Source organism: Taeniopygia guttata, chromosome 8, assembly GCF_048771995.1.
Source record: "Taeniopygia guttata chromosome 8, bTaeGut7.mat, whole genome shotgun sequence".
Taxonomy (NCBI): Eukaryota; Metazoa; Chordata; class Aves; order Passeriformes; family Estrildidae; genus Taeniopygia; species Taeniopygia guttata.
Genome location: NC_133033.1, coordinates 3,212,855 through 3,224,046, shown reverse-complemented (window position 1 = coordinate 3,224,046; position 11,192 = coordinate 3,212,855). Strand labels below are relative to the sequence as shown.

At 49.1% G+C, this 11,192-nt stretch overlaps 1 protein-coding gene across 1 annotated transcript in view; it reads right to left on the bottom strand.

The window, feature by feature from the left end:
* Positions 1-1,010: 1,010 nt before the first annotated feature.
* CYP2J40 (cytochrome P450 2J40) overlaps positions 1,011-11,192 on the bottom strand; it is a 20,595-nt gene continuing 10,413 nt past the window's right edge. The window contains exons 7-19 of the mRNA XM_072932949.1: positions 10,985-11,126; positions 10,225-10,412; positions 9,176-9,314; positions 8,552-8,721; positions 5,810-6,031; positions 5,136-5,298; positions 4,838-4,987; positions 4,169-4,329; positions 3,595-3,771; positions 3,204-3,339; positions 2,844-3,031; positions 2,279-2,417; positions 1,011-1,668 (exon numbers count right to left, since the gene is read on the bottom strand). Of these exons, the coding sequence (XP_072789050.1) occupies positions 1,493-1,668; positions 2,279-2,417; positions 2,844-3,031; positions 3,204-3,339; positions 3,595-3,771; positions 4,169-4,329; positions 4,838-4,987; positions 5,136-5,298; positions 5,810-6,031; positions 8,552-8,721; positions 9,176-9,314; positions 10,225-10,412; positions 10,985-11,126 (2,151 nt within the window). The 3' untranslated portion in view covers positions 1,011-1,492. The remainder of the gene's footprint in view (positions 1,669-2,278; positions 2,418-2,843; positions 3,032-3,203; positions 3,340-3,594; positions 3,772-4,168; positions 4,330-4,837; positions 4,988-5,135; positions 5,299-5,809; positions 6,032-8,551; positions 8,722-9,175; positions 9,315-10,224; positions 10,413-10,984; positions 11,127-11,192) is intronic.

Here is an 11,192-nt window from a genome sequence, read left to right as displayed (position 1 = left end):
ACTTGCAGCCTTCCCCTTCAGCTTCTCTCAGAGAAGGAAAAGAAAGGAGATGAGGTCTAGAAAGTCAAATGAGTTTTTGTTTCTGCTGGAAAGGGGAGGTGTGAGAGGCCGTGTCACCAGCAGGTTGGAGGCATGAGGAGAGGAGGGGGTGTAGGGCTGGGGCTGACCAGTCCCTAGGAGTGGGATGAGACAAGTCTGCATTTAATAAATGGACTGGTTTGTGTCCCACCATGTGTCCTCATTTCTTTTAACTTACCAGATGTGTGAAAGCCTCAACTACTAGGAACAGTATCTCAGCCCAAACTCTTGTTTCCACTGGCACAGAAAATCAGAGGAGGTGGCAGAACCCCCACCCAGCCAGTGCTGAAGGAGCTGTGCCAGGAGCTGTGTTCACCTGGGAGAAATTTGCTTTCTCTTAGAAGAGGTGAGCTGTGCTCCAGGGAAAATTGAAAAGAGGAAAAGATTGCTCTCTGCTCATTTCCTCAGCAGCAGGGCAGGAGCTGGAGGTGTGCATTCCTGGTGCTGTGCTGATTTCCTGATTTCCCATCCTGTTCCTGGGAGCTGCAGCTTCTGCCTGGAGGTCTCAACAGGCTCCTTGAGGTGCAGGTGTTTCCCAGTTCAGTGCATTTATGGGTGTTAACCATTGGTTGCCAATCTTGGGACTGTTTCATTGTGTAGATGATGGTTCAAACCAGTAATTTGTTGCTGTTATTTTCCAAGGCATCCTTTTCCTCATTAGACTGTTGAGTGCAGCTGAACCGCATTGTGTGTTTGCTGGAGCTCACCCCACTGGACACACCAGCCACTCTGTGATGCTGGGCAGGTAAACAGAGAGGATTTTGCATATTGTAATTCTAGCTGTTATGCCAGGATCATTTTTTCCATCACTTCTGTAGGAATTGCCTTTGCTTTTCCAGTGCCAACCTCCTGCAGTGCAGGCCAAAGCCTCCAGCCTGTGCTGGATGTGGCCTGCATTGGTCTTCACTTTGCAGAACACTTCATGACAAAAATGCTTTGATAAAGATTTATTATGTATGAGACAAGTGTTACAGAGTGACTTTTTTTGAGGTAAGTACATATTAAGGAAATGTCAAATTAATACTTGTGTTAGTGTTATAAAACAAAGGCTGGTATTGCTCTCCCACTGTACCCAAGCACAGTGGGTGGCTCAACAGTGCAGTCTCTAAAGTGTCCCCTCATTTTGCCAGGTAAACCATGGCCATCTGTCCTAAACTTAGGAAACCCTCAAGCCCCTCATTAACTTACACTGCCATAAGGCAAGCCTAATAATGCCCTGGAAATTCCCTGCCTGATCCCATGATCATCACACCAACTTGGGATACAGAGTGCAAGGTCTAATTGTGGAAAAAAATGATTTTACAATTGCTTTGAAAGAAATAAACCACCCAGCCTCCTCCTAGAATTGTCAAGGACTTGTTTTCAGCACCCCTGACAAAGGATTTTCCATGTGAGGATGGTGGCCAAGGCTTCCCTACCGAGGTACTGCACAGATCTTGTAGGGCTGTGGGGCCACTGTGATGCCTATCAAGGGCTGGAGGGTGAGTGTGGAGTCCGGGGGTGCCTGGAAGGTGAATTTCTGCAGCAGGCAGGTGAAGAAGAGGAAGAGCTCAGAACGGGCCAGCAGCTCGCCCAGGCAGGCACGCTTCCCTGTGGAGACAGCAACCCACAGCATCCTCAGGCTGAGCTTTTGCTGCTGAAAATGCTTCTACCTGCCCTTAGGACCATGGTCCAGCTGTGTTACCCCATTCCTGGGTGAGTTTTTCAACCCAAACCAAGCTTCCCAATAATACTTTGGCATTACAGCATTGTGTGCCCCCAAATTGCATGACTTTCTACACACACACAACCTGGATGTGCCCATGCTGGGACAGCTCACCAAAGAGAGCTACCAGAGATGTGTGGTGCTGGTGTGGGAACCAGATGCTAAAAGCAACTTCCCCATGGAAGCTGCTGGCTGGGGAACCCTGTGGTGGCAACAGTGAGGGACCAGCCATGAGGGAGCAGAGCAATGGCCTTAGTGAAGATGTTCCTAAGATCTCCAGAATTCACATGGTTTTTTATTCATCCTCATTTCTCCTCTGTGCATGTGAAAGATAAGGGCCCAGGTGTGGTTGTGGTTCTCTGGGGAGGCAATGGGAGCATTTTGAGCAGCACCTCCAGGGTGCATCTGCCCATTCCATTGCTGTTTTCCTCTCTGTCTCCACCCTGCAGTTGGAAACCCAAGCCCACATGTTCACCATAATTCAGCAAATCTTACCCAAAGAAAATGGTAGGAAATGCTCATTTTTCCAGAACTTCCCATCCTTCAGAAAATGCTCGGGGTTAAAAGTATTAGGGGTTTTCCACTCATTCTCGTCAAGCAGCAGAGAGGATAAATTTGCCATTATACCAGTGCCCTAGGAGGAAAAAAACAAATCACACTGTCTCTGGCACTGGCAGCAGGAGGGGCAGTTTTATCTTCCAGTCTCCTCTCCATGAAGAACATCCTTAGTCATTCTACTGAAATTATTTGTGCAACACTGCACTGCAGGCCCAGATTTTCTACTTCTTGTCTGTTTGGAGGTGCAGTTACATAACTGCATTTTCCCTCATCAGCAACGTTTTTATTTATCTTACAGGCCAAAGTCCCTGTAAGAGCTGGGAGCTGAGATCTGTACCTCAAAGGCATGTGTGGGGGTGTGGCACTGTTCAGGGAACTGGAGAACGTTGGATGGCAAAAATCCATGTTCAGCAGGAGTGAACTCTGCACAGGAGAGACCTGGCCTGGCACCATGCCTGGGGAGCTGGGAGTGTCCCTGGAGTCCCAGCACTCCAGATTTTACCTTTGGGATGTAGTAGCCATCCACGTAGGTGTCCTCCGATGCCATTCTGGGCACATTGAAAGGGATAACATTGCCTTTCCTCTGCACTTCGTGGATGACAGCGTTGGTGTAGTGCAGGTTGTTCCTGTCCTCCAGGGCTGGGGGCCGTGCCTGGCCGATGACCGTGTCAATCTCTGCTTGCACCCGGGCTGGGGAAAGAGCAGCAATGAGCCCAGGGAAAAAACCCTTGGAACAATACGAGGTTATTGCTGTAAGGGTCTACCAAGGGATTTCTTATCTCATGTGGGGACACTCCCAACTGGTATCTCACAAAGCTGTGAGGGATAAAAGCAAGGCAAAACGCCTTTTTGTTAATTGTACCTTGAATTTCTGGGTGCGTGGCCATGAACAGCAAAGCCCAGCGGAGAGTTGAGGATGTGGTCTCAGTGCCAGCAAACATCAGGTCGAGTGAGCAGGCTATGAGGTGTTCCTCCTGGAAGGTGTCACTGTCATGGTCCTTCAGGAGAAGGTGTGTTAGTGACACAGGAACAGTGAGGGTGTCCTGGCACCAGACTGGGTCCAGACCACACCAAGGATTTTGGCAGATGCTGCTGACCCCTCTCATCCCCATCCTGCTGATGCGTGGCCTGAACCTGATGTCTGTCCTGAGCTCATAAAAGGCCACACAGGCAGCTCAGAGAATCTGGGTTCGTTTCCCATCCCTTCTGGTTTCTAAGCCCCACTCCAGGAGGTTTTTCTCCTCATTGCTGACCTTGGAGATCTCCAGCAGGTAGCTGTCGATGTAGTCCCGGCTCTCTGAGGGGTTCCAGTCCTCCTTGTGTTTGTTGATCTGCTCTTGCATAAATTTTTTCAATAACCTCCAGTTTTTAAAAATGGTATGGTGGGCTCCAGGTAAGTACTTCATTATAGATGGGAAACTGTTGTACAGCTTTGAACACAAAAGGAGAAAGACAAATTGAATAAAAGACTTGAAAAATTCTTCTGACATTAAGACTTTAGCCTGTGATTGTACCTGCTGAATTTCTGGAGCTGATGGAAACAGCTCAGCTCCAGAAGAGCAGAATTCTCATTATGGGGTAACTTGTGTATTGCCCACTATTTCAGCAGGCAGGTTGGCAATCAGTGGGCAAGAAAAGTGATTTTGGATGGGAGAGAGCAGCATGAGCATGGCACAACTTTCACAGAAGGAAGAAAGAAATGAGAGGCAAATCTACCCTGTGCAAAGGAATAGGGAATGACAGCTTTGGTGATGACAACACTGTGAATTTTAAGGTTGACTCCAGAGAAGAAACTATGGCCCTGGGCTGGTGGCAGGAGGGCTGTACCTGGCTTGTGACAGCTCCATGGAGGACAGTCATTTCATACATCAGCTTCAGCAGCCTTTGGAAATCCTCATCGTGGTATTCAAACCGATTGCCAAAGATGAGAGAGCAGATGACATTTGCAACAGCATTGGTGACTTTCATCTGAGGGTTGAAAGGATTCCCTGGAGAAGAAAAAGATCAGTTCTCTTCCACTCTTCTCAGAAAAGAAGAAAACACACGTCAGAGATAAAGTAGTCAAGAAATATGAATTAAATGAGGGGCCCCTAATGGGCACTGTCCTATGTCAGTGCTTTCCTGGGGTGCCTGGTGTCCAAGCTTGGCAGGACAACCCCAGTGGTCCCAGTTCAATCAGTACATGGAGATGTTTGTTTATTTTGGAAAGCAAGGTCTGCAGGATGTCATTTGACTTCACTGGGAACATCAGCATTTATGCACACAGGGTATTTCCCAGAGAGGAGTAGGCTGAAGGTGGGCTGTGAATAACGCTGTGGCTGTTGCCTGGCTGCATTCCCCAGCCAGTTGGAAGGCAAAGCACCTGTAGGAAGGAGCGGGGATGCTGGCAGGGTTGTAGCATAGCTTGCAAGGTGCGGTATTTTTCAGCATGCAGTGAAATTATGACAGACCTTACCAGTTCCTGCCTTCACAGCTGCTGAGGGCCGTGACACTCACCCTGTTCATCCCCAAACACATCCAGGAGGTATCGGCACTCCTCTTGGATGCGCTCCTCCAGGCTCCTCTTCCCCAGGCCAAAGTTTCGGAGCGTGGACAGGGTGAACCTCCTCTGTGCCTTCCACAGGTGCCCGATGGAGGAGATCAGTCCTGGCAGGAACATCCCCTGTGAGCAAGGGCTTGTCCCCCACTGAGGGAGAAAAGCTCCAGGGCCCTGCCTTGTCTCCAGCTGTCTCAGACCTCTGCAAGGTCAAGGCTTGGACCTTAGAGCTGAGGCATGTCTTGAGGGACAACTCACCGATCTTGCTGAAGATCTCCTCATCGATGGGAATGTCAGGGCGGTCCAAGAACTTGTCCCCTTGGTTTACGAGCACTTCCTTCACCAGCCGCATCCCATTTACCATCACAAACTTCATGCTGCCCATGTGGATGCCAAAGATGTCACCATATCTTTTACTTAGCTGAGGGGGGCATAAATAAAAGGGGTTTTTATTTGCAATGAATGTTCCTGGTGAGACCAGGACACTGCTGTCAGGGGACATGGGTAAAGATAAGGGAAAAGTGGGAGGGGAGGTAGAATGTGTGCACTCTGTCTGAGGGCATAGTCTTTTTTCTTTCCTCTTTTCCTGAATCAGTGATCAGGAGATGGTGTTAATTTGCCATAAATCAAGTAAACCTCACCAGGTTTGATTTTTCATTCCTATGTTATTCTAACTTTAGTCTCAACCTATTCCAGCCCCCACTTGGACCTGCAGGGTTTGTACACCTGTGACTGCACCTGTAGGATTGTGCTGTGACCTTCACCCATGGACTCACTCTAACCTGCTTGTACTCAGGTAAATGTCACCACTGAGGGCAAACCTGCCTGCCTTCACTACTTGTGGGGTTTGGGTTATCCCTTTCCCTGCATGGCCAGGGATGTGTAGCTGCAATCCCTCTATCCCTTCCCCATGCTGCTCACCACCTACGTACCTTCCTCGCTGTGACCGCAGGATCTTTGAAGTCTAAGAGGTAGACGTGCCCCAAAAAGGGAAGGCGGAAGGGGGTGGGAGGGAAATTATTTGGATTTCTGTTCTTCATGTAGTCTGCGATGAGCAGGAAGATGAAGAGAAAGATGAGGAATGTCTGAAGGGAGATGCTGTCCCGGAGGAAGTTCAGCATGGCTGGATGGTGGGGCTCTGCAGGGACGTGTCCCACAGCAGTTCAGGCAGGCTGAGCTCACAGGGCACCACTGAGGCCCCCAGGGCCAGGGGGAGATGGGTGATGTGCTGGCACAGCTGTGGGTGCAAACACAGGACAGCATGGAGTGGCTTTTGCAGCCTGCTCTCAAGGCTACATTCAGACTCCTGCTTTCCCAGTTTTCAGAAAGGATTAAACTCCTTCTTGATTAAACTGAAACATTTCCTCTCATCTGATTTAAAACAAACCCACCATGAATCAGGATAGCCCCAGCTTTCCCTCAGTGCTTTACTAAACCCCAGCACTCCATGCCCTTGTCTAAAGGACAGAAATGATCTTTGTGGAATCAAGATTAAAACCTGGCGGTTTCAGCATGCAGCTCCCACAAACCCATCTCTCAGGATGACTGTGCCCCCCTTCCCAGGTGCCCTCACCGTGCTACGTCCCAGTTTCAGCTTCTCAGTGCCAGGGAGTCTCCAGCTGCTCCAAGAGCCTCGTGCTTTCCTTGTTTACAGCAGCTCACTCCCTGGTATGAGGAGTCCCAGGCCAAGCCCCAGGTCTCAGGGGATATCCGAGATAAGGTTGCAAAACCTTTCACAAATCATCTGACTCAGTTTCGTGTTTCCGTGTGTCTGGGTGACGTGGGCTGAAAGTAAACAGCTGTCCCGGAACTCAGTGGCTCCTGAGCACCAGCATTTTCTGATCTCCACCAGATGAGTGCAGGCAGAGCAGCTGGCTCTGGCCATTCCCTGAGCTCTGCAGCCGTCCCTTCCCACTTGCCTTGTCCTTTGGATCATAGCCCACAGTGAAGCTGCTCCCAAAGCCCAACAGAGCTGATGAGGGTGCTGAGAAGCCGATGCAGATGCCCAGCTCTGCAGGCTGAGGCCCTTTGGTGGGAGCTGGCAGCAGAATGTGCCACATTGTCCCACCCAGGAGCAGCTCTGGGTTAGGGAGGTGTTCATGCACATGTACCATGTGGAATTTTGATATGTTTGTTGTGTTTTGCTGTGAAAGATGTGGGGAGCAGCAGCGCTTTGCCCTTGCATCACATAGCGCTGTCACTGCCCCTTGCAGTCATCAGCTGCCACCTCCTGTTCTGGGGGACGTTTTGGCTTCTTTTTCTCTCTTTTGGGGTCATCAGTTGTGGCTGTTGGGATTGTCCAGTGCTGATGACAAGGCACAGAGGTGCAGCAGAGCCACTGTAGTGATGCCATATGCATGTTCTTCACAATCTTACATTTGGGAAGCTGGAAGAGTCAAATATCTGTTTTACTGTGGAATTTTAAGGGGAAAGGCCTGTTTTTGAGAATATCTCTTTTCACCTCTGGCTTTTAAGCACACTTAGGCATGAGTCCCTGGAGATGCATGTGTTCACCAGCAGTGACATGAGAAGGATCCACTTGAAAAGTAAACAAATTCATGCCTCCTGCCTTTAAGGTATGGCACTATTGCATTTAATAAAAAAAAAAAAAAGAAAAAAAAAAAAAAGAAGATGCCTTCAATCATTTATTGTTTCCAGGAGTAGGGCAGGAAACCCCAAAGTAATGAAGAAACACAAGTTGGAAATGAAAGAGAGATCAATATTTATTTTCTAAGCCAGTGCAAATAATATAAGCTGTAGCCACAAGCCAGAGGTCAGACCTACAGTAGAACAAACACAAAAATGGAGAGAAACAAAAGACAAAAACACAACATGGGAGCCTGTGACTGTGAAACAATAATTAAAAGCGCAATAGGATTACAGTGATCAGTGGGAAGGACAGCTCAGTGACAGAATCCCGTGTGCCCGGCGTGGCAGGGATGTGATGTGCAGAGGACTCTCCCCTGTGGCACAAATCTGTCACTGCACAGGGATTTTTTCTTTGCTTTGTACCGCAGCAAAGCTGCTATTGCCGGGGACAGAGGAGAAAACCAGTGGAAATGAAACTCGATGTAATCCTCTTTTCCTCCTAACTAGTCCATATCCTACGTGGATATCCACAGAAAAGTCACTTATGAAAGGTGAGAAGCAAAACAAAACAAAAGCAAGAAGAAGAATCTTTGCTGTGACTATAGTCCAAAATGAAGCATGCAGGAGACAGCATTTCTAAGCACAAATGCTCGGTCACATAAATGGAAAAATTCTCTACAGGTTGCATATTTAATTAACTCTTATGCAAAGAGGCCTGGCACAGGAAGAAGCCGCGTCCATCATGCAGGGTGCCCTGACCCAGCCGCTCCCTCAGCCCCCGGCTATGCCCATGCTGGTCACACACAGACACAAATCTTTGCCAGAAGCAGAGGGGAAGTGCTGAATTCATGATTTCCCACCACAAAGCCGCTGTTCCAACACTTCCTTCCTGAGGGCCAGAGCTGAGCTGCCACAGGCACGACCCTTCCAACACCCTCTGCTGTTCCTTTTCTGCTGCGCTTCAGGTGAACTGCTCCCCACCAACCCCATCATTTCAGCCCAACATCTCTGGGGTGGCCAGGAGAAGGGGATTCCCCAGCTTGTGAGGCTGCAGGGGGCTGTGGGGCAGCCCCAGGCCTGCCTCAGTGGCGGGGCACGGCGCAGAGCTGGAAGGGTTTGGGGCAGCGCGTGAGGCTGAGCGTGAAGGCGAAGGACAGCGCTGCTGGGGCCTGGAAGGTGAACTTCTGCAGCAGGGCCACGAAGAAGATGAAGAGCTCGGTCCTGGCGAGCTGCTCCCCGGGACAAGCCCTCTTGCCTGGAAAAGGAGCACAAATAACTCGACAGGGTCCCCAGCGAGCTCCAGCCAGCTCCGAGCCTCCTCTGGCCCGCGCCGCCTTGCACAGGCTGCGGCAGCTTTTCTTCCCAGAAAGGTTAGGTGGCAATGTTCACCCACACAATCTGCTCAAACCTGCCCCAGAACTTTACTGCCAAGCAAACTGTGCCTGTTCTGAAAGGCGAAGAGCAGAAACTGCCTGAACAACCCAGTTACCTAACTTATGCAAGAAGAAAAGCCTTTTTTTTATCTTGCAGTAACAAACTGATGTCCTGCTCTCTCCGAGCAGCCTCTATTAACGGTGACTGGGATTTTCACTGTGGGGATGGGCTGGAAGCTGGACAGGAATGGTACCCCCTATTCTATAAGCAGTGTTTTGGGGAAAAAAATAAAAGCTTTGCAAGAAGAAAAGCCGCCCCCCCATCCATCATCCTACCTGCAGAGAAGGGCAGAAAAGCCTCCCGTCTCCTGTACAGGCCGTTTTCCAGGAAATGTTCAGGATTAAAGGTGTCTGGAGTCTCCCACACGTTTTTGTCGAACATCACTGAAGTCAGGCTGGTCATCAGGGTGGTGCCCTGCGAGAGGCGGGGAAAAGGTGCGATTATGCCACAGAGAGGACCTGATGTTTTGCCAGACTGAGTTATTTTTAGCTCTGTAAACTACACGGTTTTAAGGGCAAAACAGACTTTTCCCCCCCAAGCTATGTAATTAAATGAGGGTGAAATCCTGCAGGATTGTTCACTTCTGTGTGCCTTTATAGATCACCGAGCATTGATCTGCATCCTGAGCTGCAGTAACAGGTGATGTTCACGCAAACCAAGTTTAAACTGGTAGTACTGCATTCTCATAGGACCTTGAAGAAATTTAATCAAGTAATTTTCAATTGATTTGTTTAAATGTGGTTTAAAAAAACAAAATAAAACTCATCAGGTTTATCTCCACATTCTCCATCAGCAAGAGAAATATTCTAATCAATGTGGAGGAAAATGCCTGGATTTTTAAAATTTGCTTCATTGCAACCAGTCATATAGAGGGAAGAGACCAGTTATATATAAATCCCATATTTGCTTTTGTAATTGCAGAACAGTGTGTGTGAAATAATACTCATTATCTACCTTTTTATTTAATTTTAATAGATGATTATTAATACTGTGTAGAATTAACAAACCCAAACTGTTTGCTTTCCTGTGTTTCCTCTATTCCTGTAATGTGTTGAGGGTGACTTTTACAAAATTTAAGGCATAAAACTTTTAAAATTAGCAATTACAGCCGATACCATGAGAATCTCACAATTCTCTTCTGTAAGGACGTGAGACCCGTAACAGCCCCAAAGAATCCATCAGGAGGGCTCGTATTTTATAAATAATGTGATATTTCTTTAACATCCTGCTGGCTAGTTCCCCTCCAGGTGAGATTTGGGGCTTGGGCCGTGAAGACCTTGCTCTGATGGGATGAAGGCTGGTGGAATGAAGTGGTCCCACGCACTTTGGGCAGGTGAAAGCCGGCCAGGGTGGTGTCGCTGGTGGCCATGCGGGGCACCCCCAGTGGCACCATGTTGCCCACACGCAGGACCTCGCTCAGCACGGCGCTGGTGTAGGGCATCTTCTCCTTCTCGGCCATCGAGGGCTGCCGGCACTGCCCAACCACGGCGTCGATCTCCTGCTGCACTTTCTCTACGGGGAGAAAAAAAAAATTCCAAATGTCCCTCTGCATAGAATTTTTAGTGTTGGAGAAGCTCTCTTAAATGATCAAGTCCAACCATTAAATCACCACTGCCCGGCCACCACCAACCTATGTCCCCAAGTGCCACATCCACACTCCTTCTGAACACTTCCAGGGTGATTGCACCGCTCCCCTGGGCAGACTGTTCTAGGGATAGACAACCTTTTCAGTGAAGGAATTTCCCCTAATATCCAATGTAAACCTCTCCTGGCACAACCTGAGGCCATTTCCCCTTGTCCTATCACTTATTCCTTGGGAGAAGAGACCAACCCCATTTGGTTGCACTCTCCTTTCAGGGACTTGTAGAGCACAAGAAGGTCCCCCCCAAGCCTCCTTTTTTCTGGGCTAAACACTCCCAGTTCCCTCAACGGCTTCTCCTAAGACTTGTCTTCAAAAGGTTCCCAAGAGGATAGCTGGGGCACAGGCATATCCTGTGCAGACGTGGCAGAGCTGGGATAACTCTGTTCCCTGAGGTTCCCTTACCTAATTTTGGGCTAAGCAAAGGACCCCGCAGTGGCCCTACCCTGAATGTGGGGGTACGCGGCCATGTAGAGCAGAGCCCAGCGGATGGCGGTCGCCGTCGTCTCAGTCCCAGTTAAGAACAGGTCCAAGGTGCAGCACAGCAGGTTTTCCTCGTGGAAATAGGAGCTGGTGTCACCCTTAAACTTGGAGGAAAAACATGGCAATGAAAACTCTCATTCTGGAGGGGATGCTTTTAAAACCCAGTCCAA